Source organism: Cibotium barometz, chromosome 10 (assembly GCF_041138505.1).
Source record: "Cibotium barometz isolate CiBa-2024 chromosome 10, ASM4113850v1, whole genome shotgun sequence".
NCBI lineage: Eukaryota > Viridiplantae > Streptophyta > Polypodiopsida > Cyatheales > Cibotiaceae > Cibotium > Cibotium barometz.
This window is the reverse complement of record NC_141055.1, coordinates 39,522,285-39,537,673: the sequence shown is the minus strand read 5'-3', so window position 1 is coordinate 39,537,673 and position 15,389 is coordinate 39,522,285. Positions and strand designations below refer to the sequence as shown.

Genomic DNA, 15,389 nt, shown 5'->3' with positions numbered 1-15,389 from the left:
TTTTCAAACAAATGGAACTGGAGATGGCAAAATTACTATGCACTTCAAGAGAGTTCCAAGAAACCATAAGCTTGCAAATGCAACATACAACTAGAGCCCACAAGCAGCCCAGCAAATATCACTGATGTATTTGTTCTCAAAGCAAACTAAGAAACACACCATCCCCCTTATGCTGCACATGCCGCCACTCGAGAAAGCACAAGCATCCAGTGTATCACAATTCACAAGCCAAGCACTTCCAAATAATAAAAAAGAACATTAGACAATCACTCCTTTAGCCTTCTAGCTACACTTCAATATATTACAATCACTAAGTCTACACTATCTATACATCATTTGGCTTGGATTACCCCAACATGGAGGGTTTAAAACCTGTGGCACAACTTTTTTGACCAATTTTCAGAATTCTAAAGTACACCTCCGTAAACCTCTCTACATAGATCCACAATGTGCTGCTTCCTCAAGTTCAGGCAAAGCAAGCTCCCCTACAGTTTTGATCTTGATAAATAAAAATTCTGTACGCACAGTACACTTCTATTTCCATGGTAGGAGTCACAACACCGACAAAGCAGAGCTTCAATCCTTTGAATTCATTTAAGGGCACCAACACACCTGCTTTTCTTACATCAGGCACACACCGAAGTACTATGCATTCTGTCCGCAAAAATGTAACCATCAACTTCAAAACTGGTCTGCACTCCATCACCTCCTACGCCGCTTTGCCTCGGGCTGTTGGAGATGTAAACAAAATAGCAATTAAGAACTTAGTATGGGCAACCATGAAAAATACAACCTACACATCCATACGGCCTTTCCATGTTTCTAACGTCAGCACAGTCAATGGACTCTGCTCCCACGCCACTTATCCTACAAACATGCTTAGTGCAAAAGCCCACACACGCTCCCAGTGTAATAAACACCCTACATACAATCTCCGTATTTATTCTGAGTGTCATCGATTTGGGTCCTTCCTGGGGACAATGTATTCCAGCTATTAACAGTTGATCTTCTAGCTTTCAAACAATATCATACCTCTCTCTCCCTCTCCCTGAACTTACGCAGCACTTTTTGGTCTCATAGACTCGTTGGGTCTTTAGTAGCCAATAATAAACTCTCTCTCTCTCTCTCTCTCTCTCTCTCTCTCTCTCATGGACACATTGTAACACTTTTGGTATCATAGACCCTTTGGCCTTTTGTAGACATAATAGAACTCTCTTTTTTTTCGTAATAGAAGATATATTACCAAAATTACTTTACAAATGGCCACATGGACGCCATGCGATGTACTACCTTTCCCTCACTAATTACCCTGAACCACACGTGTAGCTCGGAGTACCCTCATCCAATATGTAGCCGTCATTCTCTACCAAATGAGCTGACCGCAAGGAAGAGACTTGCCACAATAGTAGCCCTTTTATACGACCTATGTGAGCTATAATACCCACTTTTGCATCAAATATGAAGGCATTCCTAGTTAACCGGATATGCCAAAAGCCTGTCCACCTAAAAAAATGAAAGAAAGCTGAATGTTCTAGATTATTTGGCCCATTCGGAATCTTGCCAAAAATCCAGTCTTTAATCTTTACGAGACTATCTGTCAACGGAATCAGAAAGGAAATCCCGCAACCTTCTTTGCCACCGGACGTGTCATGAAATGAAAAGATGCGGGCATGTTTCCAAGCATGTAGTACAAAACACACAATTACCAGAAGCAATCCACCGCTTTCACAACTAGTCCCCCAATGGTAGGCCTCCAACTAGCATGCGCCATAGAAACACCTTCCCTTGATATAGAATCTTAGACCACTAATCCTGTAAGATTACTTTCTTCCGCCGGACCCTACTTTTCCTGACGTTCGATACCCTTTAGCCTTCTCAGTGATCCAACACTTATCTTCCACCATCATATGGTACACTTGATTTTTAGTACGCTAGACAATGCCCTGAGACTTTCTAAATGCCCAATCTAACCAAGGTTACTTATCCTCCAACTGAGGAATATCACCAAACGGTGTAAGGCCTGCCCTCACCTTCTTCAAAAACTGTACATATCCACATGGAAACCGAAAATATTGACGGATTTTTCGAAAAGACTAAGCGGCCTCTACATGGCAACAAAGCATCCATAATTCTCACTAGTCCCAATCAACCCATTCTATTGAATTTTAGCTGCTCAACGAGTTTGTTAGGCCACTCCAGAAGTCGTGAAGTAGCCAACACCTCACATGTTAGAGAATTCAACTGCAACCCCTGATCTGAAGGCTTCCATTTAGTGTGTGCCAACACCTCCTTTCATGAGATCATCAAATGAGAAAGGAGAGGTGAAGCCACCACTCGAATCTATTGGAAACCATTCACTACATCCCACCATGTATCATCAATCCTGGTATTACCATGCAGAACTGCGACCTCCTCTATGAGGGCCTTAGCCATTACCACCCATGGCTCTTGAGAATCGAGATACACATATACCTAGATGAATCTAGGAACACGCCCAAATTCACCTTATAAGGAAGTGCAATTTATAACCTCATGGTAGTCATCCACAAGACAATAAACCATCCACTCCATCATGCATATTATGGACTAGATACTACGACAACCCCACTAATGTCATCAGTGCCTAATAGTAGGTGTAGAACTTGGTATCAATATATGCTCCCACACACACACCCCATGCACACACACAGCATACATTCATACAAAGGTCTATATACCGAGTTTCTGTTAGAGCTCTGGAGATACACGGCACACTCAGCCATAATGAAGTCTAGCACCAAGGATCATAACAAATAGAAAGAATTATTACAACAAAAAGGTAGTTGATAGGACATATGCACCACTAAAGATAGAAAGAATTAACAGAATATCAACTAGTTGCAACTTCAGATACACACATATCTTTGCAATAAAGGCCATCTCCTAGCAACCATATGTAATCTGACATCTAGTAGGGCTGCCCCTCCACTCACTCCTCTCTCTCTCTCTCTCTCTCTCTCTCTCTCTCTCTTACTTCAATGGTTTCATCCACATGGCATACACATGGACCATCTGTCCCCATTTCAGTACAACCTCGATTCTCCTACCTTGACCTCTCGTAGTAGGAGATCAACTGGATCATCTCGTTCGATCTACTCAGACTACATATACATCAGACGTGCGTGTCCCCCCGTCAGAGAATGGTAAGAAATAAAAACAAAGATCACTTCTTTAAGATCCCTAGATACATGCAGATCCACATGTCACATGCTATGCGTATTGCGATTGGCCAGCTCAAGGTCTACTCCCACCACCACACATTAGTGGCTCGCCGAGCCAAGAAAAGAACATATGCAAAGTATGTACTATAAGAGAGGTAGAGGATGAGGCGCACACAGTGTAGCTGCCTGGTCTACTATAAGAGAGGGGGGGAGATTTGAGTGCCTTTTGCAAGACGGTTTCGGCCCACACGCGCAGGTAATAGAGTATGAGCATCGTAGATGCCTCGGCATGTACTTGATGGAGCTCAAATGCAATACTGAGAAAACAACATCGACATGACACCTCGCAGCGAGCCATCACAGATTTCTTCGCCGTACGAGCATCCACATCAGAGCCCACCTCCCATACCCGCTCCTCTGCTCAACGCCCCAAGGGAGTTCTCAGTGCATGAGCCGAATCTAGCTTTCAAGCCAGACGCCCTCAATCCAGAGCACCATGACCCTCCATCTAACAGCAGCGGATCCAACGGATTCTCTGCCAATATAACATGCTCCAATCAGAGAGACCAAACATTCCCTCCGCCATCAGATCAGTTCTAGTCGAGGCGGGTATCATCATTAGCTATTCACAGCATATCTTGAAGGAGATAGCACAAGCAGAAGCATAAACAATAAACATATGAGAGAGTGCCAAGTAGAATGAGAGAGTTGGACAAGATCACCTTTTATAATAGCAGTAAAGCTTGACAATGGCAATGGCCAGCCAACTGGATGTTGAGCTATGTGCAAGGGAATTGGATGAAAGAGTGAATAATGGGGAACTCCTTATATAGTGCATCAGTGAGTTGGCCAACTCCTTATATAGGGCTGGACGACTGCTCACAGGACAAATAAATAGAAGAAATGCAATAAAATACCCAGATAAATGGTAAAGCCCCAGAACACTGAGATGCACAATTCTAACACCCTCTCTGCAACTCAGTGTGCAAGAGTCAGAAGAAGATAACTCGATGAAGATGCAGCCATGGACCCTCCAGCATCACGAATACTAGAATCACCTCGGAGAGAGCACCCGCCAACCTATTTCCTCGAAACAAGATGCCACCACGAACAGCAAGGAACTTGCTTGGCCAAGAATTCCTACAAAAGTGTGCACCAAAAATAGATGATGAGCTACTAGACATACCGCGCCCATAATCCCCAACAATGGACGGAACACATCACGTCCCAAAAGCCTCGAACAATGAACTTGGAACAGATCCAGTTCATAATCTCTGTTGTACCAAAGATAACCATGTCCTCCCAGATGTCTAATGCTTGGAACTCCGAATCACTGTCCCCATGCACCAGTAGGTTGAGCTATAATCAGCCCCCTCTACCGCCCACAAGCCTCATCTGGCTGGAAGCACATGGGGGGAAACTGCAACTAGAGAAGCACACCATCTGGGGTCTCCTGAGAGCCAGAAGCGCCCTGGGAGCCCTAGAAGTGATACTAGAATCTGTATCACTATCCTATAACGTGTCTTTGCCTTTTCTCTGAGATGAAGCCTTGCCCTTGGTCTTGTCCTTCATCTTGGACAAACAATCCTTGGCCAAATGTCCTCTTTTCCCACAAGAGAAGCAACGACTCCGACCTTTCTTTTGAAATAAGGAAAGTGCCTGGTCAGAATTTTTGACTGACACCTTCAACTTACCCTGTAAGATGAGAACAGACGACTCCTCCAAAAGTAGAGAGCTAAGATCATCAAAATCCAACTCAGTGGATGTGACCTGGCACTGAAAAGATCGAGAAATAACATCATCGTCCAGAGGAAGCTTGGTGAGGATAAGAGTAGCCAGCTGAGAAGAGGACAAAGCAACAACAATAGCCAGTAACTGGTCATGGATAACCTTGGCCTTCATAAGGAAAGACTGCATTGAATTGCCTTCATGAAATAACAAGCCATAGAGCTGCCCCTACAAAGTAACTACCCTCATCGATGAATCTCGTGCAAAGAGATCCTTCAATTTCGACCATACCTGATGAGCACTGGTGAGAGTTTGCACTGACGATGAGACCTCCTCGGTGATGGTCCGCACAAGCACAAAATACGCCTTCGAGTCCCGATTCTCCCAGTCTTGTCATTCCACAATAAATTCATCCTCCTGATCCTGAGTCCACCTCTTAGAGTTCTGAGGACGCTCGGGCTTCCCTTCAATCCCCTGAACAATGTCCCACAAACCCTTGTGGATGAACCAAACCCGCATCTGAAGCTTCCAATGAGCGTAGTTGGGTCCTTTCAACTTGTCATCTTTGTTCGTAAGGGGGGGAGCCGTATCCACAACAGCAAAGAACAAATCTCAGCTCTCAAACACTTCTCTCAAGTGCTTTCCAACGAAGCGAGAGACCAGGAACAATCAGCCCCCTCTCAAACCGTAGAGAGAAAGAGGCGGGACAGCAGCAAAACAGCCCAAGATCCACCGAGAACCTCCTACCGGAAGGGCAAGGACTCATGGAGGAGGAAGACAATGCAGGGCCACTTGTCTGGCAGTACCAAATACAAAGAACTCACCAAAAACAGATGCCAATGCAGAAAACACAGCCACAACTCCACCTTTTACCTCCGTAGAAGAAATCGCAGCCAAGTGAACTGGCTGGATTGCCTCTGTAGGAGAAAACGCAGCCACCAAAACTGGCCTGCAACAAACAGCCGGCTGGCTGGACCTGAAAACGCAGCACTGTTGGGGAAACGCAGCCACTGTTGTCACAGATCTGCAGCCGGGAGAGATATGGAGAAAAACGCACAGCAAAAGGAGGGAAAGGTGGGCAGATTTGCAGAGTTTGGGGCAGCCTGGACCTAAGCGTATGATACCATGAAGGAGATAGCACAGGCGGAAGCATAAACAATAAACATATGAGAGAGTGCAAAGTAGAATGAGAGAGTTGGACAAGATCACCTTTTATAACAGCAGTAAAGCTTTACAATGGCAATGGCCAGCAATTGGATGTTGAACTATGTGCAAGGGAATTGGATGAAGGAGTGAATAATAGGAAACTCCTTATATAGTGCATCAATGAGCTGGCCGACGGCTCAGAGGACAAATAAATAGGAGATATACAATAAAATACCCAAATAAATGGTAAAGCCCCAGAACACTGAGATGCACAATTCTAACATATCTCACTCTAGAGTCTACACAAGATTACATGTACATTTCATAGACATGTATCTCTCTCTCTCTCTCTCTCTCTCTCTCTCTCTCTCTCTCTCTCTCTCTATATATATATATATATATATATATATATATAGAGAGAGAGAGAGAGAGAGAGAGGACAAAACTAGGAAAGCCTGGTCACTTCATGTGCGGGTACGCATGCTACAGGTGGAAACTTCCCCCAAGGCAGATGCTTTGGCACTCTGCTAAAAGCCAACCATGCCTACCTCTCTTTCACACTTGCTTGCCGCCTCGTGGCCATCACCCCCATCTCACATTACACCCAGGTCCATTTTGATCACGAGCTTAACCCTCTTTACTCTGACCACATCTACTGCCACCTCCAAAATGTGGATCCTTATGTCCCCCTACCTACCCTCATATCAAATGTCACTAGCATTCTCCACACATTTGCCACCACTTCTTTCATCTGCATGTGGCGGTCTACTGCCAAGCCATCCTACAGTTCTAAGCCCCATAACTGTTGGCATGATGACGAATGCCAAGCCACATGCTCCCGTCTTAAGCATGAGGTATTGTTGAGAAAAGTGGTGCCAAAGCGTAGCACTACGAGATTTCCACAAAATGAATAGACGGAGGTCCTCCAAAGCCTTAAAGGTTTTGGGGTCTGGATGGCTAGACCAATTTGTGGAAACCTCTAGTTAAGCGTGCATTGGCGTGAACACAACCGGAATGCCGCCCAATTTCTACCATGGTATCAGAGCCATGGTTTGAAGTGTGTAGCCTCTGAGTGTCACCAAGCTGGACATTTCCTGGTATGAAAGGGGTCTAATGGACTCCAGGACGTGTAAATATTTGGAAAGTACAAGCTTTGGGAATGGGGGATTATACTGGGATACAAAGGATCACACTCCTAAAATTTAGGAGAGTTGTTATTTTGGCCTAACTCCAATGGAAATTGTGTTCACGTCATTACGTCTGGAATTGAGCAAATACCAAGAGTTGCCACAGTACCTATAACACATGGGCTAGCAATTGGGATACTTTTAGAGAAAGTTTATGGACTCTTAGATTGGGACATGTGGCAAGACAATGAATCAAAGTGAGACAAGTGGCCCACACTTGTCACTTCAGCTCTCACTTGTCTTCGTAGCCTTCTCTTTCCATTTTCACTCATGGGAGTCCCAACTCTTAAAATTGGAAACCTCTCTTCATTTGGAGGAGGCTCTACTACTGCAAACTAGCCTCTACCATGTTGACAACTCCTCTCTATTCTTGGTGGTTCTCTACTCAAGGGTTATGGCTCTCTACCACCGTTACACGCTGCCCTAATGTTGGTTGCTCTCTTTCTCTCTCTCTCTTGAAGGCTGCCCATGAAGTATACCGGCTGCTGGGGATTGTTTTAGAGGCTTCCATCATGAAGGAATACTGAAGGCAAGGAAAGGTATTTAATCATTTTATTATGATTTCTAGCCACTCTACTTGTTGTACCAGCCCTTGTACTTGTTGTACCAACCCTTGTACTGACTGTACCAACCATTGTACCTATTGTACCATCCATTGTACTTGCTGTACCGTCAGAATGGAGAGTTATACCTGCTCTACCAGCTCTATTGCATGAAGACCCGTGGTTTTTGGGGAAGAATGAGTACCTACACGGAGGTATATAGATTATATTGATGGCTCGGCATTTCTACATCCTATGTACCGGGTGAATTTTATGGTTTCCTTGTGTTGGGCTATGTTATGGCATTTGTATATGGATAATCCGGCATCTCCTGTGGAGAGAGTAAGGCCCTCAAAGCTTGTACATGATATTTCCTCCTTGGGTAATAAAACACTCCACAAGGAGGGTCGACCCATTCCGGCCCCTATGCAGTGTGAGTTGTGCATAACTCTCTTTTACAGCTTTGTGCATTAAGTGGCATATGTTGAAGGCTTTGGCCAATTTTAGTGTTTAATTGCATTAATGGTCAAGTGTTTTGCGAAACCCTCGGACCCAAGTTATATATATATATATATACCTAGATGAATTCAGGAACAAGCCCAAATTCACCTTATAAGAAAGTGCAAATTATAACCTCATGGTAGTAATCCACAACATAATAAACCATCATGCATAGTATGGACTAGATACTACGACATCCCCACTAACATCATCACTGCCCAATAGTGGGTGTAGAACTTGGTACGGTTAGCCCATCCACTTATAGGAGCAGTCATGTATCAAGACATGTGCAAAAGAGAATCTGATTTATGGATTCTGAGAATCTATTTCGGAATCATGGAATTGGCTTTATTGCATGTTTTCTCTTCTATATGAAATTGGCTATTTATGCCTGATTTATGGATCTTATTATCAAGCTCAAAGACAACCAATATGGGAAAATATCTTTTGGCTGGCATGGTGGGTTCATAACTCTCAAGTCACAGAATCGAACGTCAAAAGAAAAGCTAAGTATACTTTGAGTTTGCAAAGTTGGTGCTTTTGCTACTTATTATGAAGTGCCTTTGATGTTCACTAACCCTTGTATGCATGTGCAAGGAGAATAGTGTGTTGTTGTTTGCCTTGAGATGGTTTCAAGGAAACATTGTTCATGGCTTTCTTCACTGGGATGGATTATATTTTTGGCTCCCTTTATTTGGGATGCATTGGACTTATGGAACTCATGATTATCTCATGGATCGAGGATTTCTCTCTGGATTTCTACTGGTGGCCGAAATGCCAATAACTATGTGTAGCATAAATGTTTATGGAGCACCAAGATCTTAGAACAATGCTTGTAAGTGATTCTCATCTTATGTTTCACACTTGAGCCCCCTCTCATTCAAGGTGTGTGGTCAGAGTACCAACACAGAGTGCAAGTGGTAGAGTGGACTTGACACCTTGTCTACGCCAAGGGTCATGTAGACTCACACCTTGTTGGCAAGGGACTATGACTATGCCAAGTGTCACTAGACTGGAATCTTAGAGATAAAATTTATGGACTCTTAATTGGGACATGTGGCAAGACAGTGGATCAAAGTGAGACAAGTGGCCTATCATTTATCACTTCAACTCTTGTGTCACTCTCCACTTGTCATCATAGCCTTCTCTTTCCATTTTCACCCATGAGAGCCCCAACTCTATTAATTGAGCCCCCTCTCTTCATTTGGAGGAGGCTCTACTACTGCAAACTAGCCTCTACCATGTTGGCAACTCCTCTCTATTCTTGGTGGTTCTCTACTCCAGGGTTATGGCGCTCTACCACCATTACAGGCTGCCCTAATGCTGGCTGCTCTCTTTTTCTCTCTCTTGAAGGCTGCCCATGAAGTATACCGGCTATTGGGGGCTTCCATCGTGAAGAAATACTAAAGGCAAGGGTATTTAATCATTTTATTATGATTTCCAGCCACTATACTTGCTGTACCAACCCTTGCACTTGTTGTACCAGCCACTATACCTGCTGTACCAACCCTTGTACTTGGTATACCTGCTGTACCAACCATTGTACTTGTTGTACCGGCTGAATGAAAAGTTGTACCTACTATACCAGCTCTATTGCACAAAGTCCCGTGGCTTTTGGGGAAGAATCAATACCCACACAGAGGTATATGGATTATATTGATGGCTTGGCATTTCTACAGCCTGTGTACCAGCTGAATTTTATGGTTGCCTCGTGTTGGGCTGTATTATGGCATTTGTATATGGATAATCCGTCATCTCCTATAGAGCAAGTAAGGCCCTCAAAGCTTGTACATGATATTTTCTCCTTGGGTAATAAAACACTCCAAGGGGGGAGGGACGGGAGGGGAGGGGGCCCATTCCAGCCTCTCTGCAGTATCAGTTGTGCAGATCTCTCTTTTATAGTTTTGTGGATTAAGTGGCATATGTTTAAGGCTCTAGCCAATTTCAATGTTGAATTGCATTAATGGTTAGGTGTTTTCCAAAACCCCCGGCCCTCCAGACGTTACATTGAGCCACTAGAGAAGCCAAGTTGAGCCATTGACCCATGAAAACATGGATAAAGTTCAACCTTTGAGCTAAGAAAAAGTGGACAAGTTGGCAACAAGGGGGGGTTTTGAGAAATGCGGTGTCAAAGCATAGCACTAGGAGATTTCCACAAAATGGATAGACCAGAGGTCCTCCATAGCCTTAAGGTTTCGGGGTGTGGATGGCTAGACCAATTTGTGGAAACCTCCAGTTAAGCACTCATTGGCGTGAACACAACTCGGATGGATGACCCCCTGAGAATTGACCCCCCACCCAATTTCCAGCAAGTACACATTGGGCATATCACAAAGCACCAAGCTCAACAGATTTCTCAGCACCTCACCCGACACAAGAAATGGGAGTTCTCGGAAAGAGGATGAATTATACCGACTCTTCTTATGTTGCTTTGTATCTAGACAATCCATTACTCCATGCAAACAGCTTTCACTACCCAAATTAGCGTCTCCGTCTGATTTTATAACAGTTCCATTACACAAGGTGATGGTTTTGTTAAGGGCTATACAGACATACTCATGTACATGCAAAGATGTAGGGCTCTCTTCTATAGGAGCCTAGTTGTCAGGATTGCTGCCTACAGCAGCCAACACTTGTGCCCAGCTGCTGTTGCCACTGTTCTCGGCCGCACAGTGGATTATACCAAAAGCCTAACTCAATACCGGGATGTGCTGCTGTTTGTATCGCAAGCAGAACATGTCCTACTTTAGTGCAAGAAACCCTTGCAGAAAAAATGCTGTTAGACAGCATGTTAACCTTCATCAGCAAGAAGAAATCTTGTTTGATTCATTGCTTTACTTTGTTTGTGGCTGTACCGATTCTAGTTGGTTATCCAAATTTAGTAATTAACTTAAGTATCTAGAGGCAAGCCCTTAAAAATTCCTGACCAAGTTGTTTGGCCATGCAAAAAGGGGGGGGGCGGGGGGGGGGGGGGGGGGGGATTTGTTGCTGGTATGAGTAATCATGCGCTTAGTGGGGAAAGAGAATCAAGAGACACCTCACTCCTAGCCATCTTCAAACCATACATGTTAAGTGCACTGCAAGCAGTTATGAAGCTGGATCAATTCATGTACCAGAGATGTATAGAGGCAGGAGTGGCCTGACAGCCAAGCTGCAGAGGCCAAGCCCACTCGTTGTAGACTGGCCAACTGGTTGATCAGCAGCCGGTGAGAGGGTGACATTGTCCTGTATGAAGGCCCCCACTTTCTTTATCTGACTTTCAGGAGAGCAATATTAAAAACTGGATTTTACCATGAACGTTTGTGAAGGTTTCAAAGCCTTAGGTAACCTACTCTTTTATAAGTTTTGATGGCTTCTCTGACACGCTTTTGAAAACAGATCAGATTTGTTCTATATATGTGACCAATACAAAGCATCAATGATGTCTGGTGTGCACTAACATCATGACCCATCATAACTACCAGGGAGAAATATAAAAGGAAAAAAAAGGGAGGGGAAAAGGAGGAGATGGCAGTGGTGTGGGCAGCTCATTGCTAGTAACAAGATGCATACGGGTAACGGAAGGCAGCCAATGCATATACAAACAGGAAAACACAAGCTGAAAAAAAGGTTGCCTGAACCATAGAGAGAGGTTAAGTGTGAGTACAGAAGCTTCTATGATCTAAAGGTAAACAAATCCATGCTCCTCAAAAACCTTTTTATTATTTTGATTGACAGACACAAAGGTTGTACAATGGTTATACAAAGAAACAATCCTGCAAACCTTTGATTCAACAGGCATATCTCGTCCATTGCTTAAAATTCTCTTGTCTCCATCTGCTTCAGTGTCACAATCAGAGCAAAAGAAATGCTCCAGCTTCTTCACTTGCTCTGGAGTAAGATTCATGCATGAAGGATGGAACCTGCATAATGAAACGTCTTTCATAAGAAAATCTATGTACTAAATTTAAAGATGACTGAAAGCCAACCGAGAAGAGAAAACACAAAAAGATCAACAAGGCGGTTAAGGTAGGAGCCTGGCACCATAGTATCTTAATAACACCCTCTCATTGCTTGACAACCCTCTCACTTGTAAGCAATGCCTTGTATTCTACAAAATGTCAAAATATAAGATAGGGGGAAAAGAAGGTTGGTGGTGCAGGCTCATGAGTCATATTTGGCATTAAGGCAGAGTATTGAGAGATTACAGCATTGCATACACATGGTGCATAGCATTCAGTAATGCACTGTACTTATTATTCAAATGTGGATGTGCATTGTGCATGGGGTGTTTTATTTCCACAACCTTTTGCTATTTAAGTAGTTTAATCTCTGACTAATAAGTGGTTTAGTGTGAGTCCTTCCAGTAGCATAAAGCAACCTTTACTTGAAAAGCAGAAGTGTGTGACCCCTTTCTTGATAACTTCAAAAGGCAAGAGTATTTTGGAGCTGACGAGACAGATTTTGTACCTATGAAAAAAAACTCTCTAAAAGATCCAGGAGGAAGAATGGACGTATTTGTCCCAAATAATCATCAACAAAAGCTTCAAGCCTTCTATCCCTGCACCAAGGTTTATAAGGGATAGCTAGCTTATTTTTTGAGACAAGCATTACCTAAGCAATCTCAAACCTGGGAAAATTGCTATGAACAGAGTGCGGGCCATGGGCTTTTTGGGAAGTTTTTGAGTTGCAGCAATAAACAGCAAGGCTTGAAAGACAATAACTGCTTAGCTTTCTTTCTGTGTTCAGAATTCAATGGTGCCAACCCATAATGTAAGGGACCATTCATAATGTCATTTTTGTGCAGATTGGTTGGTCAACATGTCCAGTTCACACAACCACCTAGTGCATGTTTATTCCCGCATTAATCATTATTAATATTTAACATTCCCCCCATAGTGATAATGTGGCTAGAAAGCCCACTCATCATGGGCTAGGTTTGCTTCTTCTTTTGGTTGCTGCTTCTTGTTGTTGGAGGTAGAGGTGCCTCTACTTGTTGAATATCAAAGATGGGATGATGCTGGTGATCCCCAAGTAATGGCCATCATCGCTCTTTCAGTCAAGTGATCCATTATTCCTCACATGTGATTATGTAGCTCTGCAAGGGCTGCCTCGGTGGTCCTTGAGACCATGTTCCAGTCTCGTAATGGAGCACGAGTCATGTACCTAATGCTGCAGAAGCTGAACAACTTGACCATGAACGGGGGATTAGACCCTAAGGAACAATTGCATAAACAACTGCATAAGAGTCCTAATAGAGTTTTCACACTTCTCTAAATCTCTCTATGAGAGGACGAGGCAATCTTATTACCTTTGAGGTGTTGGTTGGATTACTCCTACATGAGGACTAGACAAGGAAGAATAGATCCAGAGGTGATGCCGGTAGAGTGAACCAAGCTGTCTACTCCAGTGGGCGAAGGCAAGGTGGGCTTGTTACAAGGTGACACCAAGAAAAAGAAAGGAAAGTGTCATTATTGCCACAAGCCGAGGCACTACATCGAAGAGTGTCGGAAGAGACTTGCCGAGTTTAAAGCTGATGAAGATTCGGAAAACTTTGCTAACCTGAGCTAGAGTTCTTGCCACCACTTGAGCTGTAGTTTGGGTCTCCCTTCCTATTGTGGTTGATGTTATCGAATAGGTTGTGGTTGCTAATGTTGCAAAACAAGGCTCTTGCCCATAACAATCTCCTGCAGCCCCTTGGCTATCAAAAGACTCTTCATCATGAAGCTCCACGCTAAGCAGTTGGGACCATAAAGAAGCTCTTTGGTTGTCATGAATCCATTAAACCCAAAAAGGTCAGAAACTAGTGTTCTTTGCGACATCCTCACAATATGGATTTCCCAACGCAATATGAGGTGCAATGAACAAGAAAGCCTCCCTTGGATGAGAACTTTTGTGTACTCAAAGCTTACAAAAAACACAAGAGAAAACACGAGTGTGCACACACAACACCGGGATATGACGACATAAAATATCCGCTCATCAAAGTACACTAAAAACAAGATGTATACTTGAGTGAACAAAACAAAGCTCCAAGATATGTGCACAAGAACTAGAATGCCTATGGATGCCTAATCCTCACAAGATGAAAGAAAAATCTCTCAAAGAAAGCCAAAACAAAAATCCCAAAGTACCTCTTCCAAAAAAAACCTTTGACGTAAATGCCCTAAACTCCAATGTTGCAACAAAAGCCCTAAATTGTTTACCTCTAGACAAGATGTTGAACTGAATGCCGGTGTGAAATGCCCTTCTCTGACGATCCTGCCTTGCGAAGGAGAACCCTAAGGGGATGGACCAGAGGGTAGGCCCTGCTACCAATGGTGTTGCGTGGCTGAGCCACCTAGGAGGTGGTCGTGATTGAGCAAGCGCGGGTGGAGATGCTACATGGCAAGCGAAGGTGGTTCTCTCTACAGTACCGCCATCGATAAGACAGGCAGAGCTGCCCCGAGGCTGGGCGTTAGTGGCGCTACGTCCACTAGGTCCACCAACAATGGTGGCGCAAACAAGCAGAGATGGTAGGCAATGGGAAAAACTCCCTTATACAAGGTGTGTGCATATGTTGCCACCACACATGCCACATGTCAAGGCATGATGCCAAGTGTTCCTAAGAGGTGTCACCTTTTGTCACATGCACTTTGCACTGTAGTGCATGGTGACAAGATGGCTCATCATCATCATCATCATCATCATCATCAGTGCAACATTGTACAGTATTAGAACCCTTTAGGATGATATTTGTCGTATGCCATGATCCCATTGTAATCCTCAATCTAAGACATAGTTTTTTCATACACCAAACACATACGAGTATGGAAGTACGAAAAAGGTACGATTCACACTCCCAAGAAATTCCATACATTGAATACCATACGACACCCTAAATTTAAGGTAAAACATGCTACATATGACACAAAAAACCAAAGAAACTTGAAACTGCAAAGATTTTGGGATTAGAAAAAACATAAATGATGTAGAGCCAGAATCCAAACTCCGAACTTTATATTATTGTTTACAATGTACATCATACATATATGATCAATGATGTATCATGTAACATGTTATATAAGTAGGGAGCGTGGAGTGGGCAAACGCCAAAACCTGTCACT

The 15,389-nt window shown here is 43.6% G+C and overlaps 1 protein-coding gene across 4 annotated transcripts in view; it reads right to left on the bottom strand.

Moving 5' to 3' along the window:
- Positions 1-221: 221 nt before the first annotated feature.
- Positions 222-15,389, bottom strand: part of LOC147634887 (chromatin remodeling protein EBS-like) — a 34,367-nt gene continuing 19,199 nt past the window's right edge. For 2 of the 4 annotated variants that reach the window (XM_086804111.1, XM_086804109.1), the window contains exons 4-6: positions 12,068-12,206; positions 11,418-11,556; positions 222-729 (exon numbers count right to left, since the gene is read on the bottom strand). In XM_086804111.1, coding sequence (XP_086660237.1) covers positions 710-729; positions 11,418-11,556; positions 12,068-12,206 — 298 coding nt within the window. In that variant the 3' untranslated portion in view covers positions 222-709. The remainder of the gene's footprint in view (positions 730-11,417; positions 11,557-12,067; positions 12,207-15,389) is intronic. The other 2 variants (XM_086804110.1, XM_086804112.1) reach the window with 2 other exon arrangements.